This window comes from Salvia miltiorrhiza, chromosome 4, assembly GCF_028751815.1.
Source record: "Salvia miltiorrhiza cultivar Shanhuang (shh) chromosome 4, IMPLAD_Smil_shh, whole genome shotgun sequence".
In the NCBI taxonomy this organism is placed as follows: Eukaryota; Viridiplantae; Streptophyta; class Magnoliopsida; order Lamiales; family Lamiaceae; genus Salvia; species Salvia miltiorrhiza.
In genome coordinates this window covers 25,574,983-25,594,466 of record NC_080390.1, presented here as the reverse complement: position 1 = coordinate 25,594,466, position 19,484 = coordinate 25,574,983, and the positions used below count along the sequence as shown (strand labels likewise).

At 38.6% G+C, this 19,484-nt stretch overlaps 3 protein-coding genes across 3 annotated transcripts; 2 read left to right on the top strand and 1 right to left on the bottom strand.

Annotated features, from left to right (window-relative positions):
- Positions 1-8,103: 8,103 nt before the first annotated feature.
- On the top strand, positions 8,104-8,937 carry LOC131023208 (uncharacterized). The gene has a single exon (XM_057952749.1). The coding sequence runs from the start codon at positions 8,104-8,106 to the stop codon at positions 8,935-8,937; it is 834 nt and encodes a 277-aa protein (XP_057808732.1).
- A 4,079-nt stretch (positions 8,938-13,016) lies between these two features.
- On the top strand, positions 13,017-15,488 carry LOC131023207 (uncharacterized). Its single transcript, XM_057952748.1, has 3 exons — positions 13,017-13,599; positions 14,042-14,887; positions 14,976-15,488. Exons 1-3 carry the CDS (start codon positions 13,489-13,491, stop codon positions 15,486-15,488), a joined length of 1,470 nt encoding a protein of 489 aa, XP_057808731.1. The 5' UTR covers positions 13,017-13,488.
- Positions 15,489-15,916: 428 nt separating this feature from the next.
- Positions 15,917-18,543, bottom strand: LOC131023205 (uncharacterized). Its single transcript, XM_057952747.1, has 2 exons — positions 16,445-18,543; positions 15,917-16,367 (listed from the first exon to the last, which is right to left on the bottom strand). Exons 1-2 carry the CDS (start codon positions 18,541-18,543, stop codon positions 15,917-15,919), a joined length of 2,550 nt encoding a protein of 849 aa, XP_057808730.1.
- Between the last annotated feature and the right edge of the window lie 941 nt (positions 18,544-19,484).

The following is a 19,484-nucleotide window of genomic DNA, read 5'->3' as shown; positions in this document are numbered from 1 at the left end:
GCATGCTGAGTCTGTACCTTTGCATGTTGCTAATGTAGTTCATGAGGATAAGTCTGCACTTTGGCATGCTAGACTAGGACACATAAGTAACAAAGGCATGGAGATTTTGAAAAAGGCTGGTTCTTTTGGAAATGATAAGATTTCTGACATCACTTTTTGTGAACCTTGCATTTTGGGAAAACATCATAAGTCTGCATTCCCTGCATCTGTTCCTTATCCTAGAAAGCATGTTAGCACTGAAATTCTTGAGTACTTACATGCTGATGTCTGGGGCCCTGCAAAGGTGCCCACTCATGGTGGTAATGTGTATTTCCTATCTGTGATTGATGACTTCTCCAGAAAAACTTGGGTGTTTCTCATGAAAAACAAGTCTGATGTGTTTGAAAAACTGACTAAATGGGCTGTTCAGATTCAAAATCAAACTAGAAAGAGGATTAAATGCATTAGAACTGATAATGGTCTTGAGTTTTGTAATCATGCCTTGGATAATTGGTGTTCTAAGTCTGGTATCATCAGGCATATGTCTGTTCCCTACACTCCACAACAAAATGGAGTGGTTGAGAGGATGAATAGAACTCTCCTTGAGAGTGTTAGGAGTCTTCTTGTTGCCTCTGGTCTGTCCAAACACTTCTGGGGTGAAGCACTCATGACTGCTGTCTATCTGATTAATAGGTCTCCATCTGTGCCTTTACTTGGTAAATTGCCTGAGTCTGTGTTCTGGAACAAACCTATTTGTCTGAAAAACTTGAGAGTCTTTGGCTGTGCTGCTTATGTGCATCAAAACCCTGATAAACTTGAGCCTAGGGCTAAGATATGCATCTTTCTTAGGTATCCTGAAGGAGTTAAATGGTATAGGTTGTGGGATAAGTCTGTTCCTGGGTTTAAAACTTGTATTAGCAGATATGTTTCATTCAATGAGTTGAGTTTCCCATGCTTACTTGAATCCTCACACTCTGCTGCTCCAAGTGAGGTGGAGAACTTGAATACTTTTGATCATGCTAGATATGAGTTTATGTTCACACCCTTGGTTCTTTTTGAGGTGGAACCTCAACCAAACCCTGAACCAATCCCTACCCCTGAACCTATTATTCCTGAACCTGCTGTGAATGAGCCTGCCCAAAATGATGTGCATATGAGTGAAAACTTGGATAATTATCTACTTGCTAGAGATAGAGAAAGGAGACATGTAAGGCAGCCTGCTAGATTTGATGACTATAATCTGTCTATGTATGCTTTTAATGTGTTCAATAATGTGGATCATACTGAACCTTGCTCCTACTCTGAGGCTGTTAATTCAGAAGAATCTGATAAGTGGTTAACTGCTATGGAATCTGAAATGAACTCTTTGCATGGCAACAATACATGGATTTTGGTTCCTAAACCTGCTGATTGCTCTATAGTTGAATGCAAATGGTTGTTTAAGATTAAAAATGAGGTGGACCATGTTAGATACAAAGCTAGACTTGTTGCTAAAGGTTTTACACAAAAAGAGGGCATTGATTATAATGAGATATTTGCTCCAGTTGTGAAATTTACTACTGTGCGCATCATGCTTGCTCTCTGTGCTCATTTCAACTGGGAATTGAAACAAATGGATGTCACTACTGCCTTCCTACATGGTGAACTTGAAAATGATATTTACATGAAACAGCCTGAGGGTTTTGTTGATAAAAACTTTCCTGATCATGTGTGTCTTCTCAAAAAGTCCTTGTATGGTTTAAAACAGTCTCCTAGACAATGGAATTTGAAGTTTGACCAATGCATGAAAAGTTTGAACTTTGTTAGGAGCAACTTTGATCATTGCTTGTATCATTTGGGTGGTGAGTCTCATGTGTTCCTACTTTTATATGTTGATGATATGCTCATACTTGGTCCTTGTTTGAAAACCATACAGCATGTTCAGAAATGTCTATGTGATATGTTTGACATGAAAGACTTAGGGGATGCCAAGAAAATCCTAGGCATGAGCATAGAAAGAAACAGGGAGAATTGTACTATTTTACTGCATCAATCTGATTATGTGAAACAAGTTCTTCTTAAGTTCAACATGGTTAATTGCAATCCTGTCAATGTGCCTCTTGGATCCCATTTTGAGTTAAGTAAGAAACAATGCCCCACTTCTGATTCTGATCTTGAAGAAATGAGAAATATTCCTTATGCCAATGCCATAGGCTCTGTTATGTACCTGATGATTAGCACTAGGCCTGATATTGCTTATGTTGTTTCTTGTTTAAGTAGATACATGTCAAATCCTGGTCTCCCTCACTGGGAAGCTATGAAATGGCTCTTCAGATATCTTAAATCTACTATGAATCATGGTCTGTTCTTCTCTAAGTCTGGAAATGGTGTCAAGTGTGTTGGTTATGTGGATTCTAATTATGCTAATGATAGGGACAATAGGAAGTCTACTACTTCTTATGTGTTTACTTTATGTGATGCATGCATAAGTTGGAAGTCTCAGTTACAAGGCATTGTGGCCTTATCTACTACTGAATCTGAGTATATTGCAGCTACTGAAGTTGTAAAGGAGGCTATATGGTTAAATGGTGTGCTCTCTGAGATTAAGTTTGTTGATGATAAACCTGTGCTCTTCTCTGATAGTCAGTCTGCTATTCAGTTATGCAAAAATCATGTCTTCCATGATAGAACAAAACACATTGATGTTAGGTATCACTTTATCAGAGTTGTTGTGGAAAAGGGTGATGTGATTCTGAACAAGATTCCCTCTGAATTCAATCCTGCAGATATGGGCACTAAGTGCCTACCAGTTGCAAAGCTGGAATCTTGCAAGGGGACCTTGAACATTGGTCCTGACTGAACCTCTGTGCTCCTTTGTGTGACAAGTTCAGCCTCTGTGGCTGCTTGTCTCTTTCTTGTCTTCCTTTTTTTTGCATGTTGCTTCGTTTTGCCTTGTTCTGGTTTGTGTGTCTGCTCTTCTCCTTGTCTGTTGTTTGCTCCTGTATCTGTACCTTGTGTGTTGAGTCTTGTTGTGTCTTCAATGATAACCCTTTGGGTTTGAGATATGGTGATTTTCCTTTTGGATTGATCTCTGTGGTTTGAGATTGAGTTAAATATGCATAATATTTCTCTCACCCTCTCTTGTCTTGACTTTGTGGCAGATGAGAGTAAAAATGGGGGCTGTGATGATAACTCATACTCAATGGCTGATCCTTCCATGGTGACTAAATGATCAATGTGCCAAAGGTGGATATGTGAGGTTGACCCATTTCTCATTTATTCTCTTCTGTTGTCTGGGCCAACTTTAGGGCTCAGAACCGAGCCCACTTCTTAACCTAGCCCATCTTCCCCTCTGATATACCCCACCCCAGCCCCACTCTCTCTCTCACTTCACTCTGCGCCGCTTCCCTTACCCTAATTCTCTCTCTCTCTGACTCATCAACTTCTCCACCCTCTCACCGCCCTTTTGCCTTGGTTTCTTCATCGCCTTCAATAGCGATTCTCCCTCCCGTTATACTGCTGCTCTCCTTTATATCCCTGATGCTCTCTCATATGGGAAGAACCGGATTATCAAAGTGAGAAAGACTCTGCCATTCCTTTCAAGTGTGTAATCATTTCTTTGATAGTACGGGATTCCCTGTGTGGGTGGTGGTATCACCGGGCTTTCCTGTTCACCGGAGCCCTGTTTGGTGGTTACCTGAGAAGATCTGAGCCATCGGAGTTCTGTTTTCTGGCTCCTGCTGTTGGTGGCTCTGCTGGGCTGAGATCTGAGAAGTCGCTCCTCCATCCATCTCTTGGTCTTGATCATTCTGCTGCCGGAAGGGTTGCTGAGTACTAGGGGAAAATCTGAGCCACACTGTGTCCCGAGGACACTTTTTCCCCTTCTCTGAACTCTATCTTTTCTTTCATCTTCTTTCCTTTATTTTATCACTTTTATTTGTTGTCTTTCTCCCTTGTGCAGATTTGAAGAAAAGAAGAAGGAGTAGAGAAGAGAAGTCGAAGATCTGCAAAAGAAGAGGAAGATCAAGTGCTTGAGCACGAGTGGGGAAGACAGGAGGTTCGGGAAACAAGAGGTGTAACCCTGGCTAGGCAAAAATACCCAACAGAGGGAGTATTACACTTTGGTTGGTTGTAAAAATGAGAGCACAGTAATCATTTCTTTTTCTTTTTAATTGGTTCTTTAATTTGTAACCCATCTATCTATATATTATCATAACTCAAGTTTTCTTGGACCCTCAACTATCAAGTTACTATATTCTATTTAACTACTTTAATTTTATCTTACTTATTAGTATTTTTATACAAATGTTTTAACGTGAATATTGATCCATCCATATCCATCCATGTCGTGAAAGATACAACAGAATAACAAAATTTTAATGTTCTAAAAAATCCTTATAAGTGTAGTCTGTGTAGATATTTATATATATTTTTTCTATAGAAATAGAGGTTTTTGATCCTCGTAATAAAGATTTTTGCATGTTATTTTCTCTCATGTTGTCTGTTCTTTATATTCTCTCTAATTTACAACAAGAAACAATTAATTTATTAGCTCGATACCCAAAAGAAATTAAAAGTTAGGGGCTCAATGCAGAAGAATAAAAATTGGGCGAGGTATAATTCAAAAAAAAAATGGGCGAGGCAAAATAGAACAAAATTTAATAGTAGGCAAAAGAATAAAAAAAAGAAAAATCCGTGTGTTTACTATATTAATAACATTATCTATATGTTATTCCAAAGAGTAGTGCTATTTGGATGAAATTTGTCCGAAGAAAAAAAGTTAAAGATTTTTAAAAAATGATTTATTTAAATTTTTTGATTCAGATTAAATTTAAAAAGAAATTAGTCAGTTTTATTGGTTTCTCAACATATTTCTCAACGTAGTTTTTTTTATAATTTTTTAACAATTTTTTAAATCGTTATTATTTTTTTAGTTTTTTTACTTTAAAAATAATAAAAAATAAAAAAGTTATTAAAAATTACCAAAAAACTACAATGTGAAGAAAACAATAAAATTAACTATTTCTTTTAACCAAAAATTTTACATAAATTTATTTTTTAAAAGATTCAACTACTATATCTTATCCGAATATATTTTGTCCAAATAACATTATCTATATATATATAATAACAAAATAAATCATATCCTACGTGGCGTCCTATAATCACTTCATTCTAATTTTCCTCGATTCTCATTCATTCTTTTAATCACTTCGTTATAATTTTTCTCAATTCTCATTCATTCTTATTTTTTCTAAATTTTAATCAGTTTCTATATCTAAAAACTATTAAATATCAAAAAATTATTATATTAATATTCCTAATAACAAAATAAATCCTATCCTACGTGGCGTCGTATAATCACTCCATTCTAATTTTCCTTAATTCTCATTCATTGTTATTTTTACTAAATTTTTAATCAAATTCTAAATCTGAAAACCATTAAATATCTAAAAATTATTATATTAATATTTCACAGATCTTGCACGAGTCTATATTGGAGCTAGACTCTCTTCAATGCGGGCAGAGAACCGAACTCCTCTTGATTTTAACTCTAAACGAGAGTAGGAACACACTGAACACAACAAATGAGGATTATCCAAACAAAATATTAGCAAAATATAAAACTGCACTCCCTCTGTCCAATTACAAATGTCACATTACTTTTGGACACGGAGATTAAAAAATATGTAGAAAGTGGATAAAGTGGGTTAGTGAAAATTATTTAAATATTAGGTATAAAGAGAGAATATATATTGCCAAAAAAGAAATGAAATATTTGTAATGAGACGTCTCATTATGGAAAGTGGGACATTTGTAATGGGACGAGGGAGTATTTAACACATCATTTAGCCAATCATCGTAATTAAAATAAATTGGGACAACATTTCATGCACGGAGAGAATATTTAAAATTTTAATTATTACTATTATTTAAGTTGTTAGAATTCCATTTACTAGAGAGTTGATCATTATAGATGATTGAATATGATTTCAAATTTGACGATGTTGTTTAAAGTTTGAGACGAGAAGGTGCTCATAATTCAATTTTCATCTTTCAAGTTTTAGAGATGATGCTCATAAGTAAGAGGCGAGATTACCAAGACTTAATTATGATATTTCAAACTCTAGACGAGATGATGCACACAAGTCAATTATGATTTTTCAAACTGCAGATAAGATAATGCTCAAAATTCAGTTATGGCGTTTTAAATTTCAGACAAGATGATGCTCAAAACTAAGTTGTGATTTTTCAAGTTCCACATGAGAGGGTGCTCAAAATTCAAAGATGGCATGTCAAGCTCTAAACGAGATTATTCTCATAACTTAATTATAGTTTCACAAACTTTAGACAAAATGATACTCACAAGTAAGTTATAATTTTCAAACTCCATACAAGATGATGCTCAAAAGTCAGATGTGGTATTTCAAACTCTAGAGAATATGATTTTCAAAATTCTGACATTCGAATGTCATATGTGGTCTTTTATCTGGTCTTATTATGTCCATATGAGATGATACTCAAATGACATGTTTAATTAAATTATTTCTTATATGTCAAATTTAAAGAATTTGTAAAAACTTAATAAATATTATCGATATACGATTAAAAACATCAATCATACATCATATAATACTTCAAATTTACATATATTTTTTTTCTAAAATCTCGAATCCCGCGCCAACGTTTTATAAACTTCATCAAATGAATATTTATATAAAAATGTATTTCTATTATCACAACGTACATTTAATTAGAGAAAGTGATTAAGTTTAATATTATTTCAAATTGTACTATTAATTTAACTAGTATGCCCGCTCGTGCGATACACGACCAACATCGAAATTGAATGATATTTAAATATATATATATATATATATATATATAGACACACACACACACACTACATATTAAACATAATTTAAATATAAGTTAATGCAAATATGAATTTGAAAATATTTGAATTTTTAATTTTAATTTTTAAAATACCAATTAATTAATTTTAACTGATAATGTGTAAATATATAAATCATCAAATATCAAAAGCAATTATAAATGATAATGAGTATCATTATGTATCATATACTATTTTAAAATGTACAAAACTATTTATTTGCATATAGTTTAATAAATAAAATAAAATCAATAGATAAAAATAAAATAAGTTTGAGACTTTTAATTTCTATAACATTTTTATCAAATATAAATTAAAGCACTTATCATAACTTTTAATTTAATACTATATATTAAATATTTTATCATTATTAAATTACAAATTTTAGAAGAAAAAATAAGAAAACGAAAATAACAAAAATAAAATAGGAGTATAAAAAAGCTAAAAAGTTATTTTAGAGTGGAAACGATAAACAGGGAGTATTTGCTAGTGGAAAAGAGAGTTTTTTTTAGAGGCAAAACATAAAACATGAAATAATTGTGATAAGATAAAGGTAGCCGAAAAAATAGGCCTAATTAGTTTGACATAAAAACTGATTTTTAAAATTTGCGGGTAAATTGTTCCCGTTAAACTGCTTCTTTATATATAATATAGATTTGATCATATTAAATTAATTAAAGAAATAATTTATAAATAAACTATTTCATATGCTATAATAATAAAAATAATATAAAATAATTATAAATAATGACATAAAATAATTCCCGTCGAATTTTGACGGGTTAACTCTAGTTGTATTCTGAATCATGAAAAATGCAGTGGCAAAAGAAAGTACGAAATTCAGTTTATGGGAAGTAACAAAAAAATTGTGAGTTTAAGCTGCCTAATATGCTAGATCATCGAGGCTTTCCAGTTTATCCAGGTCACCTACCAACAAATATATTCAGTAGTAAATCTAGGGAGATGCAAGAAGTTTTGAAGAATTTATCCGGGAGAACGATTTGGAGGAAATTAAAACTCAAGGCCGGAAGTTTACTTGGTACAAACCAAATGGAAAGTGCAAGAGTAAGATTGATCGCTTCCTCGTAAATGAGAATTGGATGGTTACTTGGGAAGGAACGTCGGCACGAGGACTTCAACGTTCAATTTCGGATCACTGTCCGATTATTCTCACTACAAGATCGGAGGATTGGGGACCAAGACCTTTTCGGTTCCTCAATGCATGGGTGAATCATTCGGAGTTCGAGGAGATGGTCAAGCAGGTTTGGACGGAGACTAATGTGGGGGGATGGAGCTTTTTTGAGGTTAAGGAGAAACTGAAGAAACTCAAAGAGGCGTTGAAGGTGTGGAATCGGACTTCTTTCGGTGAGATTGACCACAAAATCAAAGAACTTCAGAAGGAACTTCAAGAGAAGGATAAGGTGGACGAACAGAGAGGTCTTGAAGAATCAGAGGTGATCAGGAGAAATGAGATTCAAGCCCTGCTCTCCCTTCAAATCAAGAATAAACAGATAATGCTGCAACAGAAAGCCAAAATCAAATGGCTAAAAGAGGGAGATACTAATTCGGGTTTTTTCCATAGGGCAATTCGGGGGAGACGGGTTAAAAATGAGATTGGCGGAATGATCTTTGAAAACTCGTGGATATCTAAACCGGAAGAGGTTAAAGCTAGAGTGAGAAATCATTTTGAAGCTTTTTTCAAAAGGAAAGAACGACTGATGCCTGATTTCCCCCTGGACTTCATGAGGAGGAAAATTTCAAATGACGAGAGGCAGTGGCTGAGCAGGGATTTTGATTTGGACGAGATTAAAGAAGCAGTTTGGAGCTGTTGTGGAGACAAGAGTCCGGGACCCGATGGATTTAACTTCACATTCTGGAGAGCGGCGTGGCACGTGGTTAAAGAGCATTTACTCCAGGTTTTGAAGGAATTTCACGAAAACGGAAAAATTCCGAAAGGAGGTAACGCCTCTTTTATTGTTCTGATTCCGAAGAAAAAGGGGCTGGGTCGATCGATGATTTTCGACCAATTTCTCTTATCACCAGCTTGTTCAAAATTGTGGCTAAAATCTTGGCTGAGAGATTGAAGAGGGTTATGGGGTCGATCATTTCCGATAATCAAAGTGCGTTTGTCAAGGGCCGCTTCATCCTAGATGGGGTGGTTATCCTGAATGAAGCTATTTTCGAGGCAAAAAAGAAGAGATTGAGTCGTATTTTCTTTAAGATTGACTTCGCAAAAGCATACGACTCTGTGCAATGGGATTTCTTGGATATGCTTCTCGATCGACTTAACTTTGACGGAGTTTGGAGGAAGTGGATTAAAGGGTGTTTGGAATCTGGAACGGCAAGTGTATTGGTGAACGGGTCATCGACGGGAGACTTCAAAATGGAGAGAGGTTTGAGACAGGGTGACCCGTTGTCACCTTTCCTTTTCCTTATTGTGGCGGAAGGCCTCAACGAGTTCATTGAAAGAGCAGCTGAGAGGCAGTTCCTAGTTCCGGCGAAGATTGGCAAGGATAAAGTGCCAATTTCACATCTGCAGTACGCGGACGATACTATCTTCTTGTTGGAGGCAGATGACAAGAATATGGAGAGCGTAAAGAAACTCCTGATTCTCTTCCAGTTCGTCTCTGGTTTAGCTGTAAATTTTGACAAAAGCTGTCTTCTGACAGTGGGAGTGGATGAGGCAGTTGAGAGGAGATGGGCATCGCTACTCATGTGCAAGATCGGATCCTTTCCGTGCAAATACTTGGGTACTAAAGTGGGGGGGCGCAGCAATGGTGTTGGAGATTGGAAGTTTTTGGTTGATAAAGTCTCAAACAAAGTGGCAAGTTGGAAGAAAAGACATCTTTCGCTGGCAGGGCGAATTACTCTTGTCAAATCGGTGTTGCAATCCATCCCGGTCTATCAATTATCCCTCGCTTTCATTCCTAAAGCGGTGATTAAGGAACTTAATTCACTGTTCTCCAAATTTCTGTGGGGAGGAGGTACACAGACGGGGGGTATCACCTGGTTTAAGTGGAATACCTTGTGCCTTAATAAGGATTCAGGAGGTCTGGGGTTTCGGAATATAGATTGGTTTAATCAGGTGCTGTTAAGTAAGTGGCTCTGGAGGTTTTTAGGGGAGGGGAAAGCTCTGTGGGTAAGGGTGATTAAATCGATTTATGGGGAGCTAGTGTGGGGGGAAGGGGGTGAATGTTCGGTGGCGGGAAGAGGTGGACAGAAAGGGTGGTGGCAGAAAATTGTGGATAAGGAAGGAGGAAGGAGAGATCGGTGGTTCATCAATAATTTGAGGCGAAGAATTGGGGATGGGCTGGAGACAAGCTTCTGGGAGGATGTGTGGGCGGTTGACAAACCCCTTAAGTTTGTGTTTCCGAGATTGTATAATTTGAGTCTGAACAAGAAAAGGTTGGTTGGTGAAAGCGGGTGTTGGGAGGGAGGGTCGTGGGTGTGGAGGGTGGAGTGGAGGAGGGAGTTAAGGGAGAGGGAGAAAGGGTTTGCGGAGGATCTCCGGTTGGTGATTGCTGATTTCGCTCCTTGTGTAGATGTAACAGACGGATGGAATTGGAAGGCGACATCAGATGGATGCTTCACAATCAAGTCGGCATATGAAATTGTGGCAAAAACAAGACAGGAGCAACAAGTTTTACCTTTAGAGATGGCAAAGGTTTGGAAGGCCCCAACACCAAATAAAGCCAAGGTGACGGCATGGAGATGTCTTAGAAACAGATTGGCAACATGCGATAATCTGAGTAGAAGAAATGTCCAGATCAGCGTGGAGGAGAGATGGTGCAATGCATGTGTTTATAATGAGGAAACGACGGAACACATGTTCCTACATTGCCCGAAAGCAGCGGCGGTGTGGGAACAGATCTTTCAATGGCTTGACATCAAAACGGCAAATCCGAGAGGTATATTTCAACACTTCATTTCTTTCATTGCGGCTGGAAAAAAGAAGAGAGAAAGAAGATTGCTTAAAGCTTTGTGGGCTGGAACAGTGTGGTTGCTCTGGGAAAGCAGGAATGGTAGTCGTTTTCAGGACAAGGCTTGGGATATTGATAGACTTGTATTACAGATTAAGGGGAGACTTTGGAGTTGGAACGAGGCCTACAAAATCATGGAGTTAGGAATCCCTTTTACTTCTTGGTGTTCCAAAGACTTCAAACTTGTTTTCTTGTTTTGATTGGCATTCCTGATGCCTTGATACATTTTCTTTCAATAAAAGTTTTACTTTACTGATCAAAAAAAAAAGTAAATCTAGGATGTGCCCTCTCCGATTGTAACTTTATCATCACGAAAGAAAGGATAAAAAATAATTCTTCATTTCTTCATTATTTTTTCTCATTTTCTAAAAAAATAAAAAGAAAAAAAAGATCATCATTTTCTATTTATCTTTTTTATTTTATGAAAGGATAATATTACCACACCATTTTTTATGTGATAATATTAACACACCAATTTTAATGTGATAGTATTATCCCTCTTTAAAGTGAAAATAAAAAATAAAAAAAGTTCAAATTTTCATTTTCAAAAGAAAGGGATAATTTAACCAAAGATAACACACCTTTATATTATACTCTCTCCGTCCTGTAAATGAGTATAATTTGGGAATGGTACAGGTTTTAAAAAATATTTGATAAATATTGTTTTAAAAATATTTGGTAGATAAGATGTTGAGTTGAGAAAATGACTCACTACTGTTTAGAAATGTGTGATAAATAATGTGTGGGGTCATGTTCCACAAATGAAAATGAAAATAGTCCTCCCTATGTTCTACTCTAATAGGCTTACTTCTTTTGGGCAATAAGATTAAGAAACTCAATTTTTAGGAGTAAAGTAGTGTGATCAACACCAATTAAGTGCATTTTTTTTTATTTAAAATGAAAAATAAGCCTATTCTAGAGGGACATATTAAAAAGGAAAACGAGTCTATTAGAGTGGGACCGAGGGAATAATACTTTCTTATGGGACAGAGAAAGTATATTTTTCTCGAACATCAGTTATTACTTCCTCCTTTCACAAAAAAATACAGTTTATTTTTGTCATTTTGACACGTCTACAATAATTAGTTTATTTTCATTTTTGAAAAATTTCTAGGATATGGTGGGCTCATTTCTCTACTCACAATACAATTAATTATCATTATTAGCATTATTTTTTAAGGGGGATCTCTTTTCCACTTATAATACATTAAATAATTTTTGTTAAAATCTATATCGTGTTTCATTGTAAGATTGTTTTTTTGGACGGTGGGGTATGTCTTAAAGAGAGTGATGAGAAGATGTATCATTTGATTTAGAGCATCTTACAAGCATTTTTCATTCTTCATTCTTATTTTCCCAGGAATATTAAATGATTTTTGGTTTTGTTTAGGGGGAAAACATTTTGGAAGAAAAACAGAGATCTTAAAAAATCTTAATTGTATTTCTAAAAAAAAAAAAAACTTAAATGTAAATTGCAGCAACTTTCCCAAGTTTGGAGAAGAACTCCGGGCTCAGTGTACGAGTAAATATTAGCCCAGCTAGAAAATAGATTTTCAGCCCAAATAAATAAAGGTATTCTTGGGCCAGAAATCCTAAATTTAATCAAAATTATGTGGCCTGAAATTCACTACATTAAAATACAATATTTTCTCCCTGTCCACTGTAATAAATTTTGTATCAAAAGAAATATCGATATATATGTCAACGTGAATTATTTAATTTCAGATATACCAAAGGCCTCTGCCCTTCCATCCCTTGGATAGATAGGGAGGGAGGGCATAGCTTTTGGTTTTTTCAAGTTGTCAAAGAGCTGAACAATGGTTTTTCGTTCAATTGAGAATGTTAAATGTGTTGAGAATTGAGAATCCGTCCAAACTGTTGTGACCAAGTTAGTTCATTTTGATAAACACGTCAATAATTTTTATGAACAAGTGTTTCAGTCCGGGGTTCAAACCCTTGACGAGATTTTTTTTTTCTTTAAGGTTGTTAGTGAGTCCATTGGTCACGTAAGGGGCAATGAAGAGTTGAGTGAGCTATTGTATTCTAATCTCATTGAAGTTAGGGACAAGTTTGCCAAGATTGAATTAACGAATAACCTAGCGAACTCAAATAATAGAATGTTCTTTGAATTCTATGGTTTTGATCCAACAGAATCACGTTCTATTTTGGGCGAGTTTTTTAAGTAGCATTTTTGATAAAATAAATAAGTTAAGTATCAAGGGTCATAAAAAAATAAGTTTTGTAGCACATTTTGACCTAAAGTGAATGATAGTGACATTTTGTCTTATATTGTCTTTACTCTCTCTCTCTTTCTCTTTCCACGGTTTCCTTCCACAGCCAAAATTTCGAAATTTTCGGCTTTCCAAGAAAAGTGGTCAAACAAGAATCTTCCATCTTGTCTTCACTGGTACACGGTAGCCCAAAAACCCTAGCCTCATTCTCAAATAATTCTCTTCACCATTCACGCCTTCTCTTCACCATTCACGCCTCATTCTCTTGAATTATACACGAAAACTATCATCATTCACGCCTAATTATACACGAATTCGTGCATCTTTCTTCTCTTCAATTCGTGCATCTTTCCATATAAACAATTAAGAACCGTGTACTCCATACACCATTGAAAAAATAGAAGAACCGTGCACTTCATACACCATGAGCAATAGTGATACTCAATCCGATTACGATGGGGAAGAGGCACAACATATACAACGTGGAAGTCGCCCGAGTACATCGAGGAGGGAAAAATACCCGACGCCGAATCCGGTAAGTAACCGTGAACTATATTTGTTAAAATTTGAATTTATGTGTTTTGTATTGTTAAATTGTGCACAAGAGTTGATTATTAGGTGTTTATGTATGGCATAATGTTGGCAATTTGCGAAATTTTGAATCTGGAAAGTAATTAGAACAACCGTGTACAACCGTGTATGGTTCTTCAGTACACGGTTGTACACGATTAGGTATTTATGTTACACGATTAGTATTAAATGATTTTCAACGTATAGATGTATTTTTCGTGCTAGATTTAACCGTGTACAACCGTACACGGTTTGTTCATCCGTACACGGTTGTACACGGTTGGTCTATAGTCTGAAACGGTTGTACACGGTTGGTCTATAATCGTACACGGTTGTACACGGTTGGTCTAGAATCTGTACACGGTTGATATTTTTTTATACTGATCATCATTTTGAATTAATTGCAGCCTCCGAGGCATGCTTGGTTACGTCCGTGCATGCAAGGTTATGCCGGACGAATCAATCACTATGTAAAGGACACGACACTGAAGGAAGTGGAGACCTGTCTGACGCACTACCAGCGTTTAGAACAATTTAAGAAAGGTCCGTTTGGGCATTTACTTCAGTTGAAGAGGCAGGATAGTGCGAATGCCGCACTGCACCATCTTCTTGCACGGGAGTTGTATGACGAAGCATTCGGTCCGTGGGAGAAGTGGTTCCACGTTGGTGGACACGACATTCGATTCGGCGCAGTGGAGTATTGTCTGGTGACGGGGTTGTGTTTCGGGCCATCCCCGCAGCGTTTTGATCCTAATGTGGATCACCGTGTTGGGAAGCATAGTCTATGGCACGGAGTTTTGAAAGGCAAGAAGGTGGAAGTGAAGGATCTGCGGAAGCGGTTCGTTAACCGCAGTCTGGGCAACAGTGCCCAGGATTATTTGAAGGCGGCCAATATTCTCGTGGCGTATGATCTCCTCTTCTGTCGGGATTATAAATACGTGCACGATTGGGTGTGGGCACTGGTAGAGGAAGATCAGAAATGGTCCGACTTCCCGTGGGGCTCTTACTCATTCCAGATGTTGTGTCATGGGATGAGTGTGTTGAAGAAGCATCCCAACGAGATTACCGGTAATAGGAAGACGTACCACTTCTATGGGCCCATATGGGCATTACAGATTTGGTCGTACGAGGCCATTCCGAGGTTGGGCCGCGCGTGTGGGATGCGTGACCCGAGGTTGCAGATGCCACGGTTGGTGAACTGGACGACTTGGAAGTCGGCTTCTGACTTCACCCACTTTTTTGATGCTCATGAGGTAATTATTGTTGTTTTTTACAGTTTCAATCCTTTTATTATGTTATGATTAACGAATAATGAGAAATGATCGATTCATCTTTGTGCAGGCCGAGTGTCACCGGACACTCGAACCGGTCGAGGAGGAGAATGATTCATGGTATTTGCAGACCCTGAGGCATCCAGAGCCTTTTTCTGTACGATACCATCCTGGAGGGAAATATGCCGGCTTGACAGAGCCAGTTGTACCGGAGCCGCCTCCTCCTGTTAGGCCTCCCCCTGTGCAGAGGATCACACAACGTCGACAAGCTTCAATGAGGTGCATAACTCGTTTGATGCCTAGATTGTTGCACACTGTGGGGTATTGGGATAACAATCCCAACAGGTTTGTCCATGCTGCTGATGCAGAGATGGCGTATGTGATGATGCCCCACAACCAGCAATTTGTGCAACAGGACAGCCTTAGTTGTGGTGTGTATGCATGTGCTTACTTAGATCGTCTGGTATGTGGAAAACCGAAACGGGAACGGATGAGAACCAATAGGGATGTAGAAAAATATCGCTACATGGTAGCTGTTAGGATATGGGAATTGTGTACCCCAATTCCCGCTGCTTTGATTTGATTATCATTTTGTCATTGATTTGATTATCATTGTGTAATTGTCATTGATTTGATCATTTTGTTGGTGTTTTTGGGGTGAATAAGGGCTCCCTGGGCTCTGTACACGGTTAGGCCCTAACCGTGTACCGTGGCTCGAAACCGTGCACGAAACCGTGCACGGAAGAACTCGGAACCGTGTACCGCACACGGACAGACCCTAACCGTGTAACCGTACACGGTTATGAGTTCTTCCGTGCACGGTTACGTGCACGGTTTCGTGAAACTGTACACGGTTAGGGTCTAACCGTGTACAGAGCTCATTCAGCCCTTGTTCACCCCCAAAACCCCTGTTTTCCGAATTTTAAAGCAAGTTCAACAAATACCAACAACAAAATCAGACCCCAAACAACAAGTAAACATCCAACAACATTCCAACAATTATTTTGAAGATCAAACATTTTGAGGACATGCATTCCTAGTGTGTGTTCCACTCCTACAAATGCCGCATTTCTTCTTTCGCCGCCTTCGTGCATCGGGTGGTTGCTCGACACCTTCCACCGGCACGTTCAAGTCCAATGGTCCCACTTGCGCTTTGCATCTCCGGGCATTGTGACCTCCACCCTTGCAACGTGAGCATACTTGAGGTCGAGAATTAGGAGTACCCGAATTAGGAGGACCCGAATTAGGAGGACCCTCAACTGCTGAACGAGCCCTACTCAACTTCGGTCGTCCCGCATGGACCGTGATATCCGGGGGTTTCACAACATAGGCTGATATCTCATCGGGCACATTCCAATACGTAGGATGTGGAACGGGAACAATACGCTCCATATATGTGGCCAACAGCACGGATTGTTTGAAATATCCTCCAACAAAATCCGTGACTTGCAGTCCTGCACGCCTAATAAAATGCAAAGATCAAAAGATAAATTTACAAAAAATTAATTCAATATGCAAAATTTGTAATAAATGAGGTACCTAATAGCGGCACAAGCATGACGACACGGAATGTCATCCAGGTCGAACTGAGCACAACTACAAGTCCGATTCTCGAGATCGACAATGTAGAATGCATGATCATCCTCAATACTAAACATGTGCGTCGTCGTCCCTCGAACGGCCAATTGTCGACCCGCTTCGACAGCCACATGCAACTTTCCCTCTACTACCTCAGTCAACTCATGTGACCTCGATGCAGCCGATATGCGTCGCCTATCGAACCATTTCTCCATAATGGCTCGATAGGTCTCGATCAATGAAGCAACCGGGAGGCGTCGTGCCCACAACAGTCTACTGTTCATCGTCTCGGCAGCATTCGACGTCATGAAGCTCGTGCGTCGTACAGGGCACTTGGACCTAGCCCATCTCTCCACACCAATAGTGTCGAGGCGTGTGTGCGCGTTGACTTTCAGTAATTGAAGCGCAGAAAAATACCTTTGAAAGTCGTCTGATCGATAGGAATATGCCGCTGCTTTGAAGACTGCAGCTACATGCTGCCCATAATGCGCGAGATTCTTCTGGATATGGTAATAGCACAACCCGTGAGGGACGTTCGGGTAGACACACTCCACAGCATTTCTGATGCTCTTGTGCTGATCAGACACAATCAAGAGATCATCCGGCTGACCAAAGCAAGTCCGCAGTCGGTGGAAGAACCAAGTCCAAGACTCGTCGTTCTCGATAGGACCAAGCCCAACTGCGAGAGGAAATATTGCTTCGTTCCCATCCTTTGTAACAGCGACGAACAAAATGCCGCCGTTCCTTCCCTTCAGATGGGTCCCGTCTACGACGATGACCGGCCTCAAGTAACCCTTCTCAAAGGCAGCCACGCTCTGTCCAAGTGCAACAAACATATGATGAAACTTGCCATCGTCCTTCATCTCAAGGTCGTATAATGTGCCGGGATTACTCATTCTCAGCATATACAAATACGATGGAAGCATCTGATACGAGTTCCCAAAATCACCATACGTCATCTCAATCGCGATGTTTCTTGCACGGAGAGCGAAGCTGTAATTGATCTCAATACCGAATAAGCGCTGCATCTCTGAAATCATCTCCTTCGGCTTCAAAACGACCCCCTCGCCTACCAATTTCCGTGCAAAATATCTTCCAACAACCCTCGCCGGAATCTGTCTCGGGGTAGTGCGATTCAAATCCGTGTGGCAGGTATGATCCATCACCACCTTGATCACTCTCCAGATCGATGCACTCTGAACGGCTCGCAGCATGAACGGACAACCGTTGCCATGCTTGCAAACAAACCACAAACGGGTCGTACTGGAACGATGCACGGCGTACTCCACGTGATTCTCCATATGGTACAGGCCAACAGCGATTGCCAAATCATCCTTCGACCGGAATAGAGCCCCCACTGATAATATCCCGCTCTCCAATACGTTAGAATCCTCCCAACCTAATGCCGGCGCATCATCAAAATCGAGGACTGGAATCCCCCAGTCACGTGCCTCAAGCTGCTGAACTCCAACACGAGGCTCGACATCGGGCTGATCATCCGATGTGAAATTCTGATGCCCTGTCTGTCTCCACGCTTCCTGTTCAGTCGACACTGAATCCAATATCTCTCTGCGTCGTATCGCCTCTTCTTCCTCATCCGAAGACTCGGACTCGTTTTCCTCCTCCTGCGACGATGAATCGTCCCTACTATCATCGTGTGTAGGGATACTTCTTCCAACGTCCGTCTCGATAGGAAACACAGTAGACCGATGTCCCTCATAATATACCTGCTCTTGAGTCTGAGGAATCGGAGCCGCAGATTGTTTGCCCTTCTCGATCACGTAAACAACGGGATATTTCTTATGCTCGGAAATCAGTCGGTTCAAATCCGAATCAGTCTTCAAAGCCACTTTTATTCTTCGCCCTTCGTCCGTGGTCGATGTGTAGAAAAGCATATAAGTGGATCGACCATCCTCGTTTAATTGATCGTGCACCTCTTGCATCAACTTCGCATGACAAAGGTCTTCCTTAGACATGTACACGACAACCTCATCGCCTCCTTCATACTCGGTTAATTTCCACTGACCACTGTGCCGTATAACGATTGCTTGAAACGACATCTGCTTCAAAACGACAAAAATACAACATTTAAATACACAAACAGGAAACCGTGTACCCCAATACATCAACTGAATATACAAACATGCTAAAAATAACCTCAAAATCATATTCAACCCAACCGTGTACAGCAAATTCGACCACCGTGTACAACCGTGTACACAACCGTGTATACAGAAACCCTAACCGTGTACAGCAGAACACTAAGGGTTCAAAAATAAGGTAATTTGCGTACAGAGTGTTTTTTTATGCCGTTTTTTAGTCCAAAACATGTAATAAGTCATATATATAACATAAATATTGAAATAAACAACAAAAAATCACTAAAACTCAAACCGTGTACAACCGTGTACTCAAGAACACAAACCGTGTACAGACGAAATTTAAAAAAAAATATGTATTTCACATACCTTATGTAATACAAGCCTTTAGATGATTTTTTTTTTATATTCGGAGCAACCGTGTACTACCGTGTATGTGTTTCGAGAGGATTTTCTTCTTCTTTCTTGTTCAAATGAGTGATGAATGAACATTTGGTTGGTATTCTTCATTAACTACCTACCAGCAACCGTGTACGGACCAATTAAGTTCGTAAATTTAAGGTTGTTTCCTTAACAAGTGTGTATGACTTTGAGTTGGTATAAATGCACCCAACAACCGTGTGATATGGTTTTAATTCCCACATAAAATCACGCCATAAATTCATGTGCACCCATAATATGTCACCCATAAATTCATGTACACAAGATATCAGCCTTATGGGAATCAAAATTTCTCACATAAAATCACGCCATTTTAACGTGAATAGAGAGAGAATCAGATTTTGGTTTTACTTTCTTATTTTTAAATCAAAAATAACTAATATGTCACTATCATTCACTTTATTGACTTGTACTTATGTACTTTAGGTCAAATGTGCTACAAAACTTATTTTTTTATGGGG